We start from the raw sequence: 21,501 nt of genomic DNA on the forward strand, positions 1-21,501 counted from the left end.
ATAGTACGATTGAAATGACAACCCCTATCTTATCAAAAATAATCGCACACGTTGTGGCGTGCACCACATTTTTGTTGTATTTTCACTTCCTTATGCAATTTGGGGCTTCCTTAGCCCTTAAGGAAAGGCACACACAATTTTTGGCTATTAATAGGGGCCTTTCCCCTTTGTTTTGAGAGAAGAGCTTCGTCCTAACAAAACTACAGAGAAATTACACTAGAAAGAGAGAGAGAGAGCGCGCGCAAGTGAAAGTTCATTTTCTCCATCTTCATGATCTTCTTCTTCTTCAAAAGTGTCTTTCTAAGAGAGAGTAGCTAGGGTCTTGAGAGAACCCACACACACATGCATACACGCACTCGCACACTTGAATCGTTCAAGTTTCGAAGGGCAAGTAAGAGATCAAAAGCTTGAGAGAAGTACAAACCACCGTAGACACCCCAATCTGGACTTTCCATATTAGTTTTACTTACGGTATTTGATTCCCCAATGATGAAACAGATCTTGAACACCCTGGGAATGATAGCATATTTGAGCTTTGAGCGTTTGATCCCCTCTTATCCTAACCTAGCCTAAACCAATTCAAAAGCCAGAAAACCCACTTGAACACGTTGGTCCAAAACTAGTGTGCGTTGTTCCAAGTGTCATGTGTTGGTCAACAGTCAAAGTTTGACTGATGACTGGTATAGTGTTGCTTGGACCCGCACGCACCAGTTCAACCCTTGTCCCATCACCTTCATTCAGCTATGATCACAAGACTTTTAGGGCATCCTAGACCCTATTTATTTGTCTGAGAGGCGATCTCAGGGAAGAGGATATCTCCTTGCCCCCTCTCACACACATCCCATCACCTTTCCCTTTCATTAACCATTTCCCTCCAAGACAAACCAACCATTATTTGGCTGGTTACTCCTCTCCACCCCCTATAAATAACCTCCATGCTCACCATGCCAAAGGGTTCATCAAGTGACAAGGCTACCAAGTTACAGAAAATTCCAAGCACAAAGTTCTAACCCTTACCTCTTGTTCATCTCCTTTTCACCAAAGAAAGACATTAGCAAGTAAAACACCTGGTTTCCTATCTAGCAGCACACATCCATCCATCATCCAAACCTCAACTCAAAGCTCAATCACTTTTTCAAACCTAAAACCAATGGTATAACACCTTTGAACTGCATTCTGTTATGATCCCTAAGGGGGGTTGGCAGGGCCAAGGCTGGTAATCAATACCAAGTCCTAGCCCTAAAGCTAGCATGGTTTCAAAAACCCTAGTGGCAAGGACCAGCGCGCGCCACTCTTTGGCTACGTGCGTAGATCTTGCGTGGGGCTGGGGTCTTGTTATTTCGAGTTCTCCTTGGAATATAGGTCACTGCAAGCATGTTAAAAACCAATTTACTACTTTCCTTTGTTAAAACTGTTAGTTTTATTTCAATACTCATACATGCTGCTATGGAGTACCCTTGGGGTCTTTCTGGACATGTCCCAGAACCTAGAAACATGTAGAATCAAGCACTGGTTTGTTGGCTCAATAGTAGTCTACCTGCGCACAATTTCAGTCTTGACCAGTGGCTGGCCTTTGCATGGGTAACTAGGCCTTAGCCTTTGTTTTTATCCCTAGATTGTTTATGGGTTGTTTTGTTCATTTTGTGGCTTAATAGCCCTTTCAAATTGTCCATAACCGCCTATCAACTACCATATGAACTGCTTGGTTTGTCCTGGGTGTGCACTGGTCATTCTAGAGCCCAAAGTGTTGAAAATAAGAACTGTGGGTTTGAACCTACTTGTGCGTGCAGGTCTTGGTGTAGCGCGCACAGGTTGGATTAACATGCAATGACTTGATCAGTGCATGTGGATTTCTTCCTGCTTATGATACTCCGAAACGGTGCTTCCCACTCTATTTAAAACTCCCACAGGAGTCTATTTTCATCCTATACTAACTATTTCAAAAAGCGAGCATGCCATCTGTCACATCCTGCAAACTTGTTACAGTTTTAATCCCCTCAAACTGCTCCCCCGCCCTAACTGACTAAAAATTGATTAATGAGAGAGAATCACAAACGTTTTACAAATGCTTGAGTAGAGACCGATCTCTGTATTGGGCGAGAGGGGTGCCTTAAAATCCTTCCTCTCTCATAACCTAGCTCCTGAACCTAAGATATCAAGGTGATGACAGACCTGTCTACATGCCTTTTCAAATCAAGCAACGTGGCAAACGTTTCAAGTTCGGTTCCTTGGGTGGTACACCTTCAAACCCAAGAGGCGACTCTGAATTGAGTATTTCGCCACGCTTTAAAAAGGGGCGTACCCATTTCACTACAAGAAAAAGTATGTTTAGTGACGAAAAAGTGGCGACAAAATTTAATTTCGTCGCTAAATGAGTATATTTGGCGACAAAAAAATAAATTCGTCACTGTTTTGATAACTTCCTTGACGAAATTATTTTGTCACCAATTATAACTATTTAGCGACGAAAAAGATATTTTTGTCACCAAAGGCTCCTATTTGGCGACGAAATAAAATTTTCGTCGCCAAAAGAGTAAAAAAGGAGACGAAATTAGTTTTTGTCGCCAAAGATAACTATTCGGTGACGGAAAAAATATTTTGTCACCAAATGAACCAATTTGGCGACGAAAAATATTTTCGTCTTCTTTTTACGTTTTTAGTGACGAAAAATTTATCCTTTGGTGACGAAATTTATGAATTACGCTTTGTCACCAAGTATATTTCGGGCATAACTCTTTGCTCAGAACTCCGATTGAGATCATTTAAATTGGGTTTGAACAATAACATAAAGAGCTACGACTTTCATGTTTATTAAAATTGCTAATTTTAATGTTTAATAGTTCAAAATGGCGTTCAAAATATATTTAATGTTCAATGTATGTGTTATATATTAGATATTTGAAACATATGCTGAAAAGTTTGTGTGGTGTAGTTGGTTAAAGCTTGCATGCAAAACTTAAGAGACTCGGGTTCGAAACCCCGCAGGAGCAAGAAAGTGAGATTTTTTTCACATATAAGAATGTCTTTCGCGACAAAAAATTTTGTCACCGATGGGTCACCTTTGACAAGCCAAAGGGAATAATTTGTGACGAAATTTTTTGTCATCAAAAAAGCACAATAGGTGACGAAGAAAATTTCGTCACCAAGTCATTTTTCCGTGACGAAATTTTTCGTCACCAGAAGGCACTATAGGTGACGAAAAATAAATTTCGTCACCAGGTAGGAATCCTCGACAACCTTTAGTTGACAAATTTTTTTTCGTCACCTATATTATTTGTGACGAAAAACATACAATTTGCGACGATTTTCATTCGTCACCCAATGCAATTTTTCTTGTAGTGTTTATTGCGATCGATTTTTGGGGCGTGTGCCCAAAGTGGTGACTCTACTCGGGACTTTCTTCATTATTCTCTACTTTGAGTTTAATACGCTTGAGAACAATCCCGTAAAAGTCTGTCAGAACAGTGAGCTTCACGCTACTGAAGAACAAAATGGTGATTTAACAGGATCCTCGTGTCCGACCAATCCGGACTGGGACTTTTTCGATTGTTCATTTGAGTAGTTTTCTCCAAGTATCGATTAATAAAAGTGAGCCACATTTTTAAAGGTATTTTGCAAACGTTGTGATTCTCTCATGAATCAATCTTTTAGCATTTTCATGTGCATCAATGTTGGCTAGTCACGTTGAGGTGTTTTGAGTAACCGACACAGTTTACTGGAGCCCAGGGTCCTCGAATGCCCAACAATCGTAGACAATGATAAGTCATTCTACTGTTTGACCATTGCTCTGCAATACGCGTTGCAACAGGAGGTTTATCTTAGCTTTAGTCTGAGGAATCCCCTCAAACCAAAACTAGCCTTGGCATATACAAAGCACTAGAACTCTCCAAACTTGGACAGGTACCCGTAGGGTAAGATTATTTGCATCTAACCCCCATATATTGTCTATATGTTACTGCTTTCCCTATCGCATGCACTGTACATATATACCATTCTACGTAGGAGCATGTTTAGGGCGGCTTCTAGGTTGTCTCTCTTTCGAGTCTATCTTATGCTTATTAGGATGCTGCCATGACCCGATGAAGAGTCGTGCATCATGATGGTGCACGTTGTCAAATTTCAAAGTCCTTAGATCAACGAGACTTTGGAAAATCAAGACTTTCTAAGTCCTTGTCTAACGCTTGATCAAGGTTTAAAATAGAAAACAAGGAACAATGGAGAGAATGCCATGATGCTTACGCCACCTAGGTTAAGTGCTAAACACTTACACCGCTTAGGCTAACTGGCGCTGTGTCGTCTATGCCGCTCCAGTTCCGGTATCACGCCATCTACACCGAGTTGTTCTAACTCCAAAAGTTGAAACTTTAAGAACAGAGTAGTTAAAGGCTTAGACTATTTTGATGTCTCTTAGTGTTAGTCGTTTCAAACAAAGGATACATCATCGAAAAGAATTCTGAGGATTCCAGCAGCGTCCGAACATCATGAGATAGACTCGTCTTCAGCTGTGGAGTCTAGGAGGACACCAATGACTACGATGTGTAAGTTGCATTCCTTCAAATTCTTTTAAAAACCTACTGCAAGAACCTCACTGAGTTCTTATTTACTTTGTTGTCTAAAGCTCTAGGCCATTTCACCAAATGGAAGAACCAAACCTACTTGGGAGCGTCTATCGGGGTTTTGCAAAGGCTTGCAAGGCTTGCCACTCAATCAAATACAGTGGCATCACCAGCAGGTTCACTGTTACTTCAAGGCCATACCCCCTTCCTCGATCACTTTCAATGGCAGGGCAAACAAAGCTGGTTAAGCTGGAAAAGGTTTTGCAAGAAATGAACCAAAAAATGGACAAGCAGATGACTCTAATCCAAGGGCTAGTTGACTTCTTCATCTCCACTGTCCCAAAACCGGATCTAGGGCTAAATGCTGCTAATGTCGGAATCAAAGAACTTCCACAATTCTACCACCCTTTTGCGTTTGGAATCAAGCCATGCTCAAAAGTGAAACTCTCGGACGTGTTCAAAGATTTGATGGCATTCCATGATGCTAGAACTCACTCGAAGGAGGATGTTGGATCTTTGTTTGAAACCGGTGCTGAAAGGAAAGACGCGCACATTGACGAGGTCAAACCCAACGCCAAAAGAGTACGTTCCATTAATAGTACAACGCTATACAGTGGCGAAGCGAGTAAAAGTTCCATCAAGCCTCATCCCGGTAGCAGAACCCAAGCAAGGATATTCTCCCACTTCTCCGCACCTTTGTCCTCGATTTTTGAGAAGCTCCTCAAAACTGGCTTCCTTAAGCCACTTTTTCCAACCCCTTCACCTCGAACATTCTCGACATCCTACAATCCAAATGCATACTAAGTTTTCCATCAAATGCTTGGCTATCAAATCGATGCCTACTTCCGCCTTTGACATGAGATTCAAGATCTTATCGATAATGGCACCATTCAAGCTCCACCCCCATCAAAGCCCAATGTCATCTCCAACCCCCTGCCTCAACACGATTCCAACCCACATGTTAGCCAGATATCCTTCACCTCTGCTCAAATCAACCTAGCTCCACCATATTCAACCCAACCCTCTACATTATCCTAGAAAGCCAACCCAAACCAATCCTATCAATCCTGTTTGAACCCGAGGTTAACATGATGGCTGTAGGTTGGACGCTGGAGGACAAAGCTGATGAATTGAAGGAGCTCTCCGATGGTTGGATTGAGCAATACAACACGGGTTTCCCCAAATACCCTCACGTTGATCAGGCATGGATTGGCCATTGGATGGATCAATGGAATGAGGCACAGGCTAACCCTCTGGACAACATCTCTTTGTTCACACTCTACCACCAACTTGAACTCGCTGAGCCAGAGGAGGAGTATGTGTGGGACCCACAACCCGATGCTTGGTAGATAGCATTGAGATTGAACCCTGATTTGGTTCAAAATGATGTTTTAGAACAATATTGGGGCTTTTATGAAAAGGGGGAGCCCATTCACTATGAGCATTGCTCACTTGGGGAAATGTTCCATCTTTAGACAATGGATGCGCTTGCAAATGCTATTGCTGACTATATCTATGAGGACGACCCCGCTCCTAGTTTTGTCGATGCAGAATTCCTGCGCCCCGTTGTGCCCATTCCGGAGGACTATAGTGGTCCATCAAAGCAAAAGACTGGCTGGCCGAAGACTTTCAATCAAAGGAGCTTGGATCTACTATTCAATGATTTCTCCCAAGCGGGTTGGTCAGAGATGCTGAAAAGGCTGAAGTTCTAATGCTTGGGCCCGACACTCTCTCATCATTGATGCCGAGAGTAGTTATAAAAATTGCATTTTCAAATTGTGTCTAACTTGCATTAATGACACTTCTAAGTCTGACATGGAGTCTTTTGAGTCTGTCTAAGTTTAGCTTTGAGTCTGAGTTTGTGCCTCTTGGCCCTCCACGCGGTAGCTTTTGTTTCAAGTTTGAGTCTGCTGTACTTGGCAATCTTGAGGGGTCTTATGACATGCACTATCTTTCTTCTAAGTACTTCCCTAGCTTTTATATAAACTGTGTCGACCCTGACGATGAAGGGATAGATTTCGATGGGAATGTTCCCAAGGAAATGTGTTCCCTCGCTGAAAGGGAAGATGAAACGCATGCTTAGCCTATTAAAGAAGAAGTAGTTTAAATAAACTTGAAAGATGAGGTAGACCCCCGAATGGTTGAAATTGGTTCAACGCTGTCCCCAAAGGAGCATTGCACCGGTCAGATAGGCTCAAAGAATTCATCAACGTCTTGGCATGGTCTCCCAAAGACACGCCTAGCATTGATCCTGAGATAAAGAAGCATCGAATCCCCCTATTACCATATGCCAAGCCAAAAAGTAGAAGCTCAGAAGGCTCCGGGCCTTGTATCATGTTCAAGGGTAAGAGTCGCCCATGCATTCAATTAGAAGATGAAGTCTAGAGACATGGTAGAGGGGGATCTGGTTACTAAGGATGACTGTGCTCCGATTAGTCGACCTCTGCAAAAAGTTCCAACCGAAGCGTCCTAGGTCTTACGTTATCAAAACCATCCTATCTGGGGTTGCAGCCAAAGATCATCGATCTCGACAGCAACGAATTCAATACCTTGGTCAACCTGGATCAATTCAAAACCTACTTTTTCCCTAAGAGAATCTTGTTGGGCTGAAAACCCCAAGGGTGGGCAGTTCCAAGCAAAAGTTAGAGCAGCCTGCTAGACCGAAAACCTATGAAGGTGGTCTAGGGAAAAATTGTCATGCCCTCGATTTTCAACATAATTAATAATAACTTTAGATAAAGAAAAGCCTCGCTTTAATACAAGTAATACCCCAAAAGATCATCTACTTCCCAAATCAACAAAGATGTTCCACGGTTACAACGTTCCAAAATAAATAATACAGTTTACTTTACAAAGATGATAAGGTACTTCCGAAACTAGCTTCAAATAGTAACATCAGCATGCACTCAAGGATTCAATGTCGGTGCCCCCGTGATAAACCTGAAATGATAGGATGAGCAAACACGTGTCCAATAGAGAAATCTATACACAAGTTATAAAAAAAATATAATGAGTTATGCTTCTAGAGTGAGTGAATATCGACATATATGCCCAAAACACATGTAAGTTGCAACTAGTCGCATGTCATGACCAACGGGTTCTAGACATCTTATATATAAACAATTCCTTATCGTTCACATGCCAAGCTAGAATCATTAACACTTTTACACCAGTCTAAATAAATCAAATACAGGTTCTCAACCGTGTTATCCCATCCCATTTGATACCATAATCTTTCCCATTATCATATCATTCGCCATCAAAAACCCTTTTCTTCTCTTTTTTTGTTTGTTTGCAAAGATGTGAAGGAATACAAAACCAATTCTGGTCAAACCCCGTTGATTCGAGCTTGAATAGCCGGAGTCCGTTGATTTGTGCCCAAATACCGAAAACCGTTGATTGGCTCTAGAATAGCCAGAGGATTTTTTTTTTATAAAAATCCTTTTGCCAAAATCAAAATCCATTCTATTCAAAATCTTGATAAAATTAGTCAATTGTCCCATCATCGATAAACAAACATCAATCCATGTATCATAGTTCGCTGGTTTGCGAAATCGCACATCGCATAACCGTCTGTTCATTATATCATAAATAGCTGGTTAGTGAAATCGTCCATCGCATAACCATCTATTCGTTATATCATAAATCGCTGGTTATCGGAATCGCACATTGCATAATTGTCTGTTTGTTTTCAACCCACTCATCTCATCACCAAGTGCTGATACCCGTAGTGTCCGATCTCGTTATGTCCACAATATCAACAATCATCATATTCATTTCATATCATAACAATTACTCATATTCTTATTATCCCATTTCCATATCCAACAATCAACTATATCACACATTATCCAACAATCAACTATATCACACATTATCCAACAATCAACTATACACATCATTCGTTACATAAATCCATATCAATTCCCCATGCATAATGCTACGTCCTACACGATGTTCTACCCATAAGTAACCTTACAACATCCTACCCACTTGTTCTGATTCTAAGCCTCAGATGATAAACTCTACTGGATAATTAATAACTGCTCAACGAATTATGAAAACAAGAATTCCATTCACAACTCGTATCACTAGATGTACACACATCTACCCATAATTCTCTCTGCGGCATCCCATATAACCTATGATAATCTAAATCAATCTTACGTTACTTCTTCTATTCACAATGATGCTAGGACTATGTCCTACGAATGTTTAAGGAGTGGAATGCTAAACAATTTCATTAGGATACGAACAGTCATGTTCTATAAATCGAAAAGATGGAACAAGATTCAACAATCAATAAAACATATTCTGGATTGTATGCTGTGCGGCAGAACCACGTTGAAGAATGATCTAGAAATACCAAAAGGTTCAGAAAGTGGTTGGGATTCCATACTATCCAAAATGGGGCAGCAAGTAACAAACTGGTGGAATGGGTTCTGATGGCAGTCCTGAGCGCTCGGGAACACTAATAGAAAAATGCAACACATAGGTTTGGATGAGCGCGCACAGGTGTGGAAGTGATGTGCGCAGGTAGGTTTTTGGGTTTTTAGAACATGAACTGAAATGCAGCAAACTTGCAGATTCAAAGGGAAACGACGATTCAACCTCAAACAGAAATACAAGGCACGATCTAGGAACATAAACATCATATAAACGTATAACAAGTTTAAGAAATCCCTACCTCATGAGTTTTGAGCAAAACCCAACCATTTGACCAAGTCAACCTAACCTCCACGAGGTCCAATCATGATTTTTCTTGGATATTCGGAAAGCTCGTGCTCCGTATAGCAACTTTAATTCTCGGACCTTGTCTGGAATCACACCCTAGGTGGATGAAATCAACGAGAGAAGATAGGAGAGAGTTTCGGAGGAGAGAGAGATTACCGAGAGAGTGAGAGAGGAAAGAGAGTGAGGAAATAATTCACCTGGGGAGAATTATAGAAGTGGGGAGCCATCCCCTGCTTCTCGTACCACGCACTCACACATGCACCACTCGCCCAATGACCCTTGTATCCTTTCATGAATACGCCACACCAAATATCTGCATCCTCTATCTCGTCAAGCCATACTTTTTCAAGAGGAAAATACGGCCTAAAAAATACGAGTCTCTACACCCTATCCTCCTTAAGGAAATTCCGTCCCCGAAATTTGGTAACCCGAATCCAACCGAGGCACCAACCGTAGTATCAAATCTCATACTACACTCCGTAATCATAGCATCATCCTCTCTTTCTACGTAGACTTTTCTTATCCTGATTACTCCATGAAATCCTCACTATCGGTATGGTTCTACCACTCAACATTCAATCATGAACCTCTATCATTCTTATCACATCCTCAAGTCCCAACATGTCACGCCTTCGATTTTCAACATAAATAAGTAAACCATTTCGATAAATGGTCCTCGCATATGATAAATAATACCCAAAAGAGTTGAGTTCTCACCGTTTAACTTTATAAAACAAGTCCCCAAGTTCAAAGATTTACAACATCGGCACCCCGGCCCCAAATAAACTTAAGTACAAGTACGAACAAGTTATTAAGTTACAAACTGTTTAGTCAAAAGAAATTCTTGAATGAATATTTACAAACCCATCTTTATCAAAGAAGTCAATTACAAAGCTGATTAAGTAACTAATGCAGTTAGTTTCCAAAAGAAAATCTTCACATCCATGCACAAGATGCATGCCATCTATTGCCCGGCATTTGAACCTGAAAAGAAAGATTGGGTTGAGCTACACTAGCCCAGTAGGAAAATCTTTACCATTTCTAAGTGCAAATATGATGACAAGAGCAAAAGGAAGATGACATGAGGATATTGTTCAACCAATGGATAATAATCAACACATAGATATGCCAACGTTCATTACGATCTTTCCAAGGCATGCCATCAATGCAATATTATATCCTATAGATCATAAATCATTAATGACTACAACATACTCGACACGACTCACTATCATCAATCTCCATCGTCTGTATTTTCACCCCTTGCATTATAGTATAACACCACGAGGGTTACCGTATTACCACCCCCTGCATTATAGAGAACCCTAACAACTTGGATCACTGTAGAACCCTAACAACTTAGATCACTGTACTACCACACCTTGCGTTACGAGACCCACTTGAGTCTACGGATCAAGGATAGCATCGATTATCATAGGAAGTTAATTGAACATGCATGAGATAGGTTTAGAGGTATCAAAAAGGGTTTAGAAGTGTTCGGGAATCAAAACGGTCGAAGCATAAGCAAAGTGGGCAAAGCTGCCCAGGAAGCCAAGGAGTTTTTGTATCGATACGGGAATGTTTGGAGTATCGATACAATAATTATTGTATCGATACGGAGACGTTACGGCAGATTCTGAAGCTACTGGAATGCAAATTTCTTCAGCGTATCGATACACCAACACTTGTATCGATACGGGGATATTACGGGCAGCAATTTTGTGCAGAAAACTCAAAGGCAAGCACAACACAACAATCAACGATTTAAGGCACAATTTTTTCATCTAATCAACATATAAACACATAAAAGTGGCAATGAAATCCCTACCTCGATTCAAGGAGCAAAACCCAAGAGATTTGAACGAGCCCTAGCTCCAAACTTTTGTAATCAACCAAAATCTTCTTCCCGAGCCTCACCCAACACGATACGAGTCCGAGGTTGCGTAGAGGAGATGAAATAAGGATGGATTCTTAGGGTTTTGATGCGATGGGGTGGAGTTTTGAGAGAGAGAGAGAGAGAGACAAACGATAGAGAGAGAGATCGGTGTGGGAAAGAGAGAGAGATAGAGATAGAGATCAAATGATCTCCTACACCACACACACCGCTTATATACCCTTATATCTATGTATTACACTCACACTCCCTCAATCTTCCATTCTTTCACTTAAATCCTCAATTTAATAACCAGCAAATAAACCACATTTTTTCCAACATGACATTTAATAAATATTTCAATAATTAAAACTATCCGGGTCTCTACACAACATCTGTACAAGAATCCTAGTCCCCACACACCAACATGATAGTCATACTGCAACCCGACAAATAAAAACCTCACATTTCCCAAATTTCGAATTCCACTTTTTCATTTTATGCGCCTTATTCTACCAAGTACCCGTAGAACTTCATAGAAGGACACACTGAACTACTCATAGAAACTCAAATTCTAAACTCCTAGTTCTACCTTTCCCATTCAACATTAATCAACGAATCGCTTCACTCACCGATCCAAAGAACCTTAAATAATCTCCACTGGAACAAAATTAATAACCCTTGAATCCTTAAATCACATAATAACTCATCACCCTTTGCTCAGCTATAAACATCCACTCATCATGGTCAAACTCCCCAGACTTCAATCTATTGATCTTCCTCTCGACTTCAAGAATAAACACACCTCACAACTGATTCATACTATTAATACTGCTATTAACCGGCTTCATCACCATTCCCTTAACATTTTCTTAAATGACCCCTTGCCTCGTGGCACTCACCTCCCTCTCATAAGGACACAATTAACCTCCATTGGTACATCAATATACTTATAACACAAAACTGCTAGCCATTACCTTCATTTCACATCTCTATTACCCCACAAAACTCTCATATCAATTCTACATAAACCTCAAATGCCCCCCCTATTTTTTTAATCCATCTAACATTCGAATACAATCAAAAGTCTAACACTACTCCACTTTCCTTAGTCCACTCAAAATCATTACCGATTTCTACTTTCCGAAAACCCAAACTCACTTCTATGGAATTACATCTCTGCTATATAACTCAATACAATGCAACTTTAAATCGTTCTACTAAACTCCGAATTTCACTATTTCTCCTTATCACAAACCATTAACTACTCCCAACTATAGGTTGACACCCTGCTGATACCTTCCGTATCTAACCTTCTAATCATTTCATACAAAAAAATAATAGAGACACACACCAGATTCTAACTAAGAATCGTCTCCTCGTACCCATCAGTGTCTACCCCACACCATACACATAAAACAAATTACACACATTGGGATTCACACATTAAATCAAGCATGCATGTTTATGCTAAACAATGTCAAATTTTGTACATGAAGTATATATCAACAAACTATTCATATGAATTACTGACTTACACAATGCCAGATTTATCCATGTATCAACAAACTCACTCAGTATCCAATACATCAAAACTCCTGGCTCTATCAAGCCCACAGTAATCACATTCATCTCAATTTTGCTATACATCTCATATTTTCCATTCACCTATCAATCTCAAATACTCACATTCAGTAATTCTAGTCAAGCTAGGTATCACATACTTAGAATCTTACATGTTACTTCAAATATGATATACGTACCAAACATATGTACCCTCAATACTTAATCATTTTAATGACTCGTCAAATATCTCTATTTCAAAAAATCTAGTCACCGATACAATCCAATTGGCGGACTTCTCCTTGAATATCCACATGTCTCTAGGGTCGCAAACAACATGTCTATACTTCTCATCATGTTTTAAGACTCCAACTACTTCATCACTTAAGAATCAATCTCACTCGCACTAATAACCTCTAATAGTTCCGCTCACCACAAGTTTCACAGCTCACATTTTTCTCTCAACTAAGTAATCATATCAACCTCAATATTCCTCAAAGGCATTCGTCGCATCTACACTCAACCTCAAGAACAACAACTTCCTTTACCACCACCATCTCTGCTATCACTATCATTATCACTATTATCTCTTAATCTCTCTTAAACAAACTTATCATCTCAATGGCATACCTCAACATGTCCCATACTATCATCGGTCTAGTCAACATCCTCGAATACACATCGTACAAAATCTCTATACTCAAGTCCTTCAACTCACAACGTACTGTTTCTCCACATGCCTTTCGCTTCCAAAGTTCCTACAATTTCAACTCAGGACACCTATCACACTCCACTTCGTTATCAATCACAACAGTTAACATCTATATCGCCCTCACTTCAAATAATTTTCTCACCACACACTTACATCAATCACTCGACTTAAGTCACATCAATATAGTTCACTTCGAGTCTTGTTTTCTCTCTTACCAAACAATGCCATCACTATTTTCTACCAACCTGTCATAATGACACCACCACAACAATCACCTCAGTAATGACGACAACAACACCATGACACTTCTCTTTTTTTATGAAATTCCTATATATAGCCATCTATCTCAAGCCTAGAGATCTAACCCCTATGTATAACCCTAGTGTCCAATTGACTTTTCGAGACTTCCATCTAGAAGGAGTTGTGATCAAGCGCCTCTTCCAATTGGATCTCATCAGTAGTCGCCTGGGTGTCCAGAAGACACATACAGTATCCTGACACCCTACCTATAACCCTCTTTTCCTAAGTCAACCTTAACTACATATAGTTCGTTATGTGGGCGCAACTTGCCCTACCTATGCTCACAGTCACTACCTCCATAACTATCATTACAACAACTGACCACAAAAGTTACCTCAACGGCTCATTACCTTACCAAACACCTCAAGATACTTTCTAGCTCAATCCCTGACTTATACCTTACTCTCCTTGTACTTATACTTGACACAACCCATATCACATAGAACTTACCCCATGCACGTAACACTTAATACATAACCCACACAATTCAAATAGAAACGTATCAAGTACTCATCTTGTAAATCACACTAATATTCTATCACTCTTATCACATGCCAAAAATTATCCTGTTTCACACATCAACACTGCCACAACTCACAACTACTACAATTCGGCCAAACCCTCCAAATTCCTAACATGGGCCCACAACTCAATGTCACTCTGCCATAATACAAAATGCAGCATCTCAATGATGTACTGACTCAGTCATGCAAGCACACGTGTGTTTTGAAAAACAAAAGTATGCAGCGAATTTTGAACCCATGAGACTAAAAAGACTCCCCACGGTCTCTAGGTATTCTAGACTTATGCTCTGATACCAAGTTGTCATGCTCTCAATTTTCAACGTAATTAATAATAACTTTAGATAAAGAAAAGCCTCGCTTTAATACAAGTAATACACCAAAAGATCATCCAGTTCCCAAATCAACAAAGATGTTCCACAGTTACAACAATCCCAAATAAATAATACAGTGTACTTTACAAAGATGATAGGGTACTTCCGAAACTAGCTTCAAATAGTAACATCAGCATGCACACCAAGCATTTCATGTCAGTGCCCCCGTGATATACCTAAAATGATAGGTGAGCAAACACGTGCCCAGTAGAGAAATCTATACACAAGTTATAAGAAAATATAATGAGTTATGCTTCTAGAATGAGTGAATATCAACAGATATGCCCAAAACACATGTAAGTGTCAACTAGTCGCACGTCATGACCAACAGGTTCTAGACATCTTATATATAAACAATTCCTAACAATTCACATGCCAAGCTAGAATCATTAAAACTTTTACACCTGTCTAAATAAATCAAATATAGGTTCTCAACCGTGTTATCCCATCCCATTTGATACCACAATCTTTCTCATTTTCATATCCTTCGCCATCAAAAACCCTTTTCTTTTCTTTTCTTTTTGCTTGCAAAAGATGTAAAGGAATACAAAACAATATTGGTCAAGCCCCGTTGATTTGAGCTTGAATAGCTGGAGTCCGTTGATTTGTGCCCAAATACGAAAAATCGTTGATTTGCTCAAGAATAACCGGGGGATTTTTTTTTTATAAAAGTCCTCTTTCCAAAACCAAAATCCGTTCTTTTAAATTTTTTGATAATCAATCATTTGTCCCATCATCCAAAAACAAACATCAATCCATATATCATAGTTCGTTGGTTTGCAGAATTGCACATTGCATAACCGTCTATTCATTATATCATAAATCGCTGGTTAGCGGAATTGCACATCGCATAATCGTCTGTTCATTATATCATAAATCACTAGTTAGCGGAATTGCACATCGCATAACCGTCAATTCGTTTTCAGCCCGGTCATCTCACCACCGAGTGGTGATGCCCGTAGTGTCCGATCTCGTTATGTCCACAATATAAACAATCATCATATTCACTTCATGTCATAACAATTACTCATATTCTTACTATCCCATTTCCATATCCAACAATCAACCATATCACACATCCACTACAAGAAAAAGTATGTTTAGTGACGAAAAAGTGGGGACAAAATTTAATTTCGTTCGCTAAATGAGTATATTTGGCGACAAAAAAATAAATTCGTCACTGTTTTGATAACCTCCTTGACGAAATTATTTTGTCACCAATTATAACTATTTAGTGACGAAAAAAATATTTTTGTCACCAAAGGCTTCTATTTGGCGACGAAATTAAATTTTCGTCACCAAAAGAGTAAAAAAGGAGACGAAATTATTTTTTGTCACCAAAGATAACTATTCGGTGACGGAAAAAATATTTTGTCGCCAAATGAACCAATTTGGTGACGAAAAATATTTTCGTCTTCTTTTTACGTTTTCAGTGACGAAAAATTTATCCTTTGGTGACGAAATTTATGAATTACGCTTTGTCACCAAGTATATTTTGGGCATAACTCTTTGCTCAGAACTCCGATTGAGATAATCTAAATTGGGTTTGAACAATAACATAAAGAGCTACGACTTTCATGTTTATTAAAATTGCTAATTTTAATGTTTAATAGTTCAAAATGGCGTTCAAAATATATTTTAATGTTCAATGTATGTGTTATATATTAGATATTTCAAACATATGTTGAAAAGTTTGTGTGGCGTAGTTGGTTAAAGCATGCGTGCAAAACGTAGGAAACTCGGGTTCGAAACCCCGCAGGAGCAAGAAAGTGAAATTTTTTTCACATATAAGAATGTCTTTCGTGACGAAAAATTTCGTCACCAATGGGTCACCTTTGAAGAGCCAAAGGGAATAATTTGTGACGAAATTTTTTGTCATCAAAAAAGCATAATAGGTGACGAAGAAAATTTCGTCACCAAGTCATTTTTCCGTGACGAAATTTTTCGTCACCAAAAGGCACTATAGGTGACGAAAAATAGATTTCGTCACCAGGTAGGAATCCTCGACAACCTTTAGTCGACAAATTTTTTTTCGTCACCTATATTATTTGTGACGAAAAACATACAATTTGCGACGATTTTCATTCGTCACCCAATGCAATTTTTCTTGTAGTGATCATTCGTTACATAAATCCATATCAATTCCCCGTGCATAACGCTCCGTCCTACATGATGTTCTACCCATAAGTAACCTTACAACATCCTACCCACTTGTGCTGATTCTAAGTCTCAGATGACAAACTTTATTGGATAATTAATAACTGCTCAAAGAATTAAGAAAACAAGAATTCCATTTACTACTCGTATCACTAGACGTACACACATCTACCCATAATTCTCTCCGTGGCATCCCATAAAACCTACGATACTCTAAATCAATCTTACGATATTTCTTCAATTCACAGCGATGCTAGGACTATGTCCTACGAATGTTTAATGAGTGGAATGCTAAACGATTTCATTAGGATATGAACAGTCATGTTCTATAAATCGAAAAGATGGAACAAGATTCAACAATCAATAAAACATATTTTGGATTGTATGCCGTGTGGCGGAACCACGTCGGAGAATGATCTACAAATACCAAAAGGTTCAGAAAGTGGTCGGGACTCCATACTATCCAAAATGGGGCACACTACAACAAAAAATGCTTTTAATAGCATGCAAAAAACGCTATAGTAGGTAATAGATAGCGTTCCGGAGAACGCCTTATTAGCCCATGCAATTAAAAGTCTTAACTTTCTATAGCGTTCATTGTCTGCTATTAAAAACTTTCTATAGCATTCATTGCTCGCTGTTATAAAGCTTTCTATAGTGTCCATTGCCCGCTATTGTATTTTGTACCTTTGATAGCATTTTTTGCATGTTATCTTATTTCTTTTTACAGCATGCAATGAATGCTATTAAAGGTAAACAATAGTATTTTCTGAACGTTATCTTAGCCAATTTTAGCTTCTTCTTTTTTCTTTTTTTTTTAAATACTACAAATGCCAATATACTAGCATTTTCATACAGAAAATTTGCATTCCATTCAACACCATAGTACATCCAAACGCGATACAATTTCAATGTAAGATAAAAAATTCAACCGAAGATTCATTACAATAGCTTGAAGAATAATTTTCCAGCACAAACTACATTTGAGAGTCAGGCTAATTACACTCATAAAAAAAACACTAATATAATCTCTCTTTCCAGAAAATATAATCCTAAACTAGGCAGCTGTCTCATTCAAGTACCCCAATTCTTCGCCCACGGAGATGTTCTTTATTTGAAGCTTACTTTTTTGCCAAGTTTATACCCTTTTGCTCCCAACGGCGAACACATACCTGTAAATATAGAATTATTCAAAGTAACCCAATAGATATAGTAAAAATTATTAACGAGAAAAACAACTTTAAAGCAACATAACGTTTGCAGTTAGAAAAAGAAAAATATGATGGATAATTGTCAGTAAGAACCAAGAACAATCTCAGAAGCAGCCATACCATGACAAATTGGCGAACGACATATACCAATCCGTGCGTGATTGTGGAACATAACTATTCATGTGAGAAAACTATGTAAAAAGCTGGAACTTCAACCACACGCATTTAACTACCAGCCGAGCCACTTAGCTATTCAAACACATACATTATTGATCAATGGTGGCAGACAATGAGCATAAGGCTCGTGCAAAAGATAAATGACACCAGTATCACTAATCATCCCCATTAACCAAATGGGTTAAAGTTTTGTGCGCGTGTCGACATACACATAGTGGGTGAGAGCAGTTCACATTAACCTATTGGGATATAGTCATTTACTATCATCATTGTTCAGATCCACGTTACACCAGTACCCTCTAAGTTGCATTTGAACTACCAATTTATCAAGGAATTTTCTTATCAATTAAGGTTTAGCAGAAAAATGGAAAGTGGATGAACTTATGACAAAACAAAGAAAAGGGATAATAGCTAGGTATAATAATAGTAGAGCATTTATAGGAATCTCCACTTAACCACTCATAACTCAAAGCTATCAAAAGTATAATTTGTTGTAGTGTTTAATGAACTAGCAAGAACCAGTAAAATATATGGTAGAGAAAGACATTGAAAGAACAAGGGAAAGAAAGGTAATTAGGAATCAAAACTTGCAATCAATAGAAGCACCCCGATTGAGAAGACCAGATTCTCCCTACCATATCAGATGATGTATGCGAAGTATTCTTTGAACATGGTTCTGTTTGCCAAATTCGTAGCTTAACTGTGTTTTACCTTTGTTTTCGTGGCTTAGATATTACTGTGTTTGCCAAAGTGCACTTTTAGTGCACTAAAAACTACAGATTTGAAGCCCAGATTTGAACCAAAAATAAATGATTTTGTTGAACCAAAGTGCTACTTTTTATGCTTCATAACATGGACTGAGTATGCAGCTAGTGTGTCAAGCAAAATGCAGCAACTGTGTCAACCAAAGTGCACTGTAAACTGCAGATTTCAAACCCAGATTTGAACAAAAAATTCATGTTTTTGTTGAACCAAAGTGCTGATTTTTGTGCTTCATAACCTGGACTGAGTATGCTCCAAGTGTGTTAAGCAAAATGCAGCAACTGCGTACATTATTCAAGTGTCCAGAACCAAAGCAAAATTGGGTATATTACAGAAGCAGAACTGGCCATAACTCTCAAGTTTTGGTATTCAACAAAATCAGTATGGACCATTGATTCTCAAGTTTTCAGTCTAACCCACAGTTGACCATCATTCCAAAATGAAACTCTCAAGTTTAATTTCTAGGAATGAGGAAAATATATTGCCTCTCAAGTTTTAACTCTCAAGTTGCGTCGTAGCACTATTAACTTGCGAAAATATAGCTAATTTTGAAAGTGTGACTCCCTTTCCAAAACATCTCAGATGACCACACTTGTCAGGACCAAGTACTTTTCAAAGAGCATCTTTTTTTAGATTTGTTGAAGATGAATTTGGTGTATCCTGTTGAACCTTTTCAAATTCATTCTACAAATGGTACAATAAAAAGTCATTGAGCATTACCAATGTGATCACAAATATTAATACCAAGGACTAAAGGAAAATAAGATCGTTCTCACAATTGTTTCAGCAACTTTTGAGTTGATAGGGGTACCATGTCTCTTTGTATGTCCCCGAGTCCAAACTTCAAATCTTGTTATGGAAGAGGGATTCACACTTTTTTCTTTCTACAATAACAAATACATGATTAGGAAGTGTAAAAAAACTGCAATAACAAACTAAAACAATCTAGATACTACCATTTCTTTGGTCAACTATGCATATACCTTGCGGCTCATAGTATGCTGGAGTTGTCTCTTTCTCATCTTCTTAAAATTTCTTAAAATTGTCGATTTACTCCAATTCAATCATAATATTAAACGATATCCATTCTTTGATAACAAATCACTTTCTTGCTAATAAAAATTTTAAACTTATACCAAGTTTCACATACCTTAAACTCTTGACTAGTCTTTTCCTTCACAAAATCCTTCCAATCATGGACCAATTTGATGTTATCGGGCTGGAGTTGCAACCTTTCTTCCTCATTTGTAGCGTTTTTTACGTCGCTCACTAATCTTGACTTGGAAGCTCTCCAGAGTCCACCCATTTGCTTAAAGACCTGGTCCCTCTCCCATTCTTTATCCAACTTGAATCTTACCTGTAATGTTATTTCTAACACAAGTGAATTTATATCATTTACACTGCCACAAGATTTAAATTTCAGCATTATGCTATACCATAATTGACTGCCATAAGAATTCTGCCATCCCACTAGGAAGGTATCTCCAATCTTTTAAGTGTATATGGTACAATCTCTTGAACTAGAGGTCCTAAAAAAGAAGATAACTGACAATGTTCAACAAAGAGAGACTTTGGCCATCTTAAGTTTCCTTATTCCATTGATATTACCTATAAAATCCTCAATGGAATACTTTCTCAGATCAAAACCAGCTTTAGCTCACAAAGCAACCTTAGTTTTAATATTCTCCACCACTTAAGCTACCTCCAGATTCCCCGGGCCGCCCCCCCCCCAAAATGAAATGGTTTCTTTCCAACCAGATAGACCATAAGACAGCAAAGAAACAAATCTCCAAGCACCCTTTCTCAAATATCTTGAATTTATTGAAAAACCACCAACACATTAAGTCATATGAACTTGCAAGACAAAACCATACAAAGCCCCACCATTGCATGATTTTAGACCAAACGAACCATGGTACTTTACACTGCATTATAAGGTGAACAGGGGTTTAAAGCATTTGCATACAGAAAAAAGACATACCTGCTAATTCATTTCCATTCAGACCAATATTCCTTTTGATCAATTCACATCCAGTTGCTATTCCATTTTGCATTGCTTACCAAGTAAAGAGTTCAACTTTGAAAGGGTAGAGGTTGTTCCAGATCTTCACACTAAGTGCACCAATGTGATTATTTGCATTATAGAGCTCTTCCCATTTTCCATAGAATTATTTAACATAGAACAAGCCAGATTTACTATATCCCATCTCGAATTTGAAGAATCCACCTCATTTGAGTTCAATGGAAAATTACTCAAGCCTTTTTTCAACACCACCACTTGACCTTCCTCCCAAACAAGATATACAACCATCACTTGGACTTCATTAAACACATGTTAATCTCTTAATTACGCTTGTGTCATGTTATAGCTTTCACCATAGTTTGTTTAGTTGTACTTCTAAATATCAAGCAATACTATGATTGTATAGTCGAATAACATCTTACCTAATCAATACAAGCACACTCATTGAAAGTGAATTAACTTAGAACTCACATTGGCGCCCGCCACCTGTAAACAAACTATTCACTTCCAAAGTCCTCCTTTCATAGTAATGTATTCG

At 38.6% G+C, this 21,501-nt stretch overlaps 1 protein-coding gene across 5 annotated transcripts; it reads right to left on the reverse strand.

Moving 5' to 3' along the window:
• Window positions 1-17,688: 17,688 nt before the first annotated feature.
• LOC131308221 (uncharacterized) lies at window positions 17,689-20,649 on the reverse strand. Of its 5 annotated transcripts, none has more exons than XR_009194386.1 (4): window positions 20,091-20,649; window positions 19,717-19,824; window positions 18,122-19,624; window positions 17,689-17,962 (listed from the first exon to the last, which is right to left on the reverse strand). XR_009194386.1 is itself a non-coding variant. In XM_058335074.1 (4 exons), the coding sequence occupies exons 1-4, from the start codon at window positions 20,404-20,406 to the stop codon at window positions 19,553-19,555; spliced, it is 417 nt and encodes a 138-aa protein (XP_058191057.1). In that variant the 5' UTR covers window positions 20,407-20,649; the 3' UTR covers window positions 17,689-19,552. The 5 variants fall into 5 exon arrangements, 4 of the variants coding, with proteins under 4 accessions (XP_058191057.1, XP_058191056.1, XP_058191055.1 ...); XM_058335074.1 differs by having other exon boundaries at window positions 17,689-19,624; window positions 20,091-20,297; window positions 20,377-20,649; XM_058335073.1 differs by lacking the exon at window positions 18,122-19,624.
• Window positions 20,650-21,501: the final 852 nt, after the last annotated feature.

The sequence above is a fragment of the Rhododendron vialii genome, chromosome 11a (genome assembly GCF_030253575.1).
Source record: "Rhododendron vialii isolate Sample 1 chromosome 11a, ASM3025357v1".
Classification (NCBI taxonomy): domain Eukaryota; kingdom Viridiplantae; phylum Streptophyta; class Magnoliopsida; order Ericales; family Ericaceae; genus Rhododendron; species Rhododendron vialii.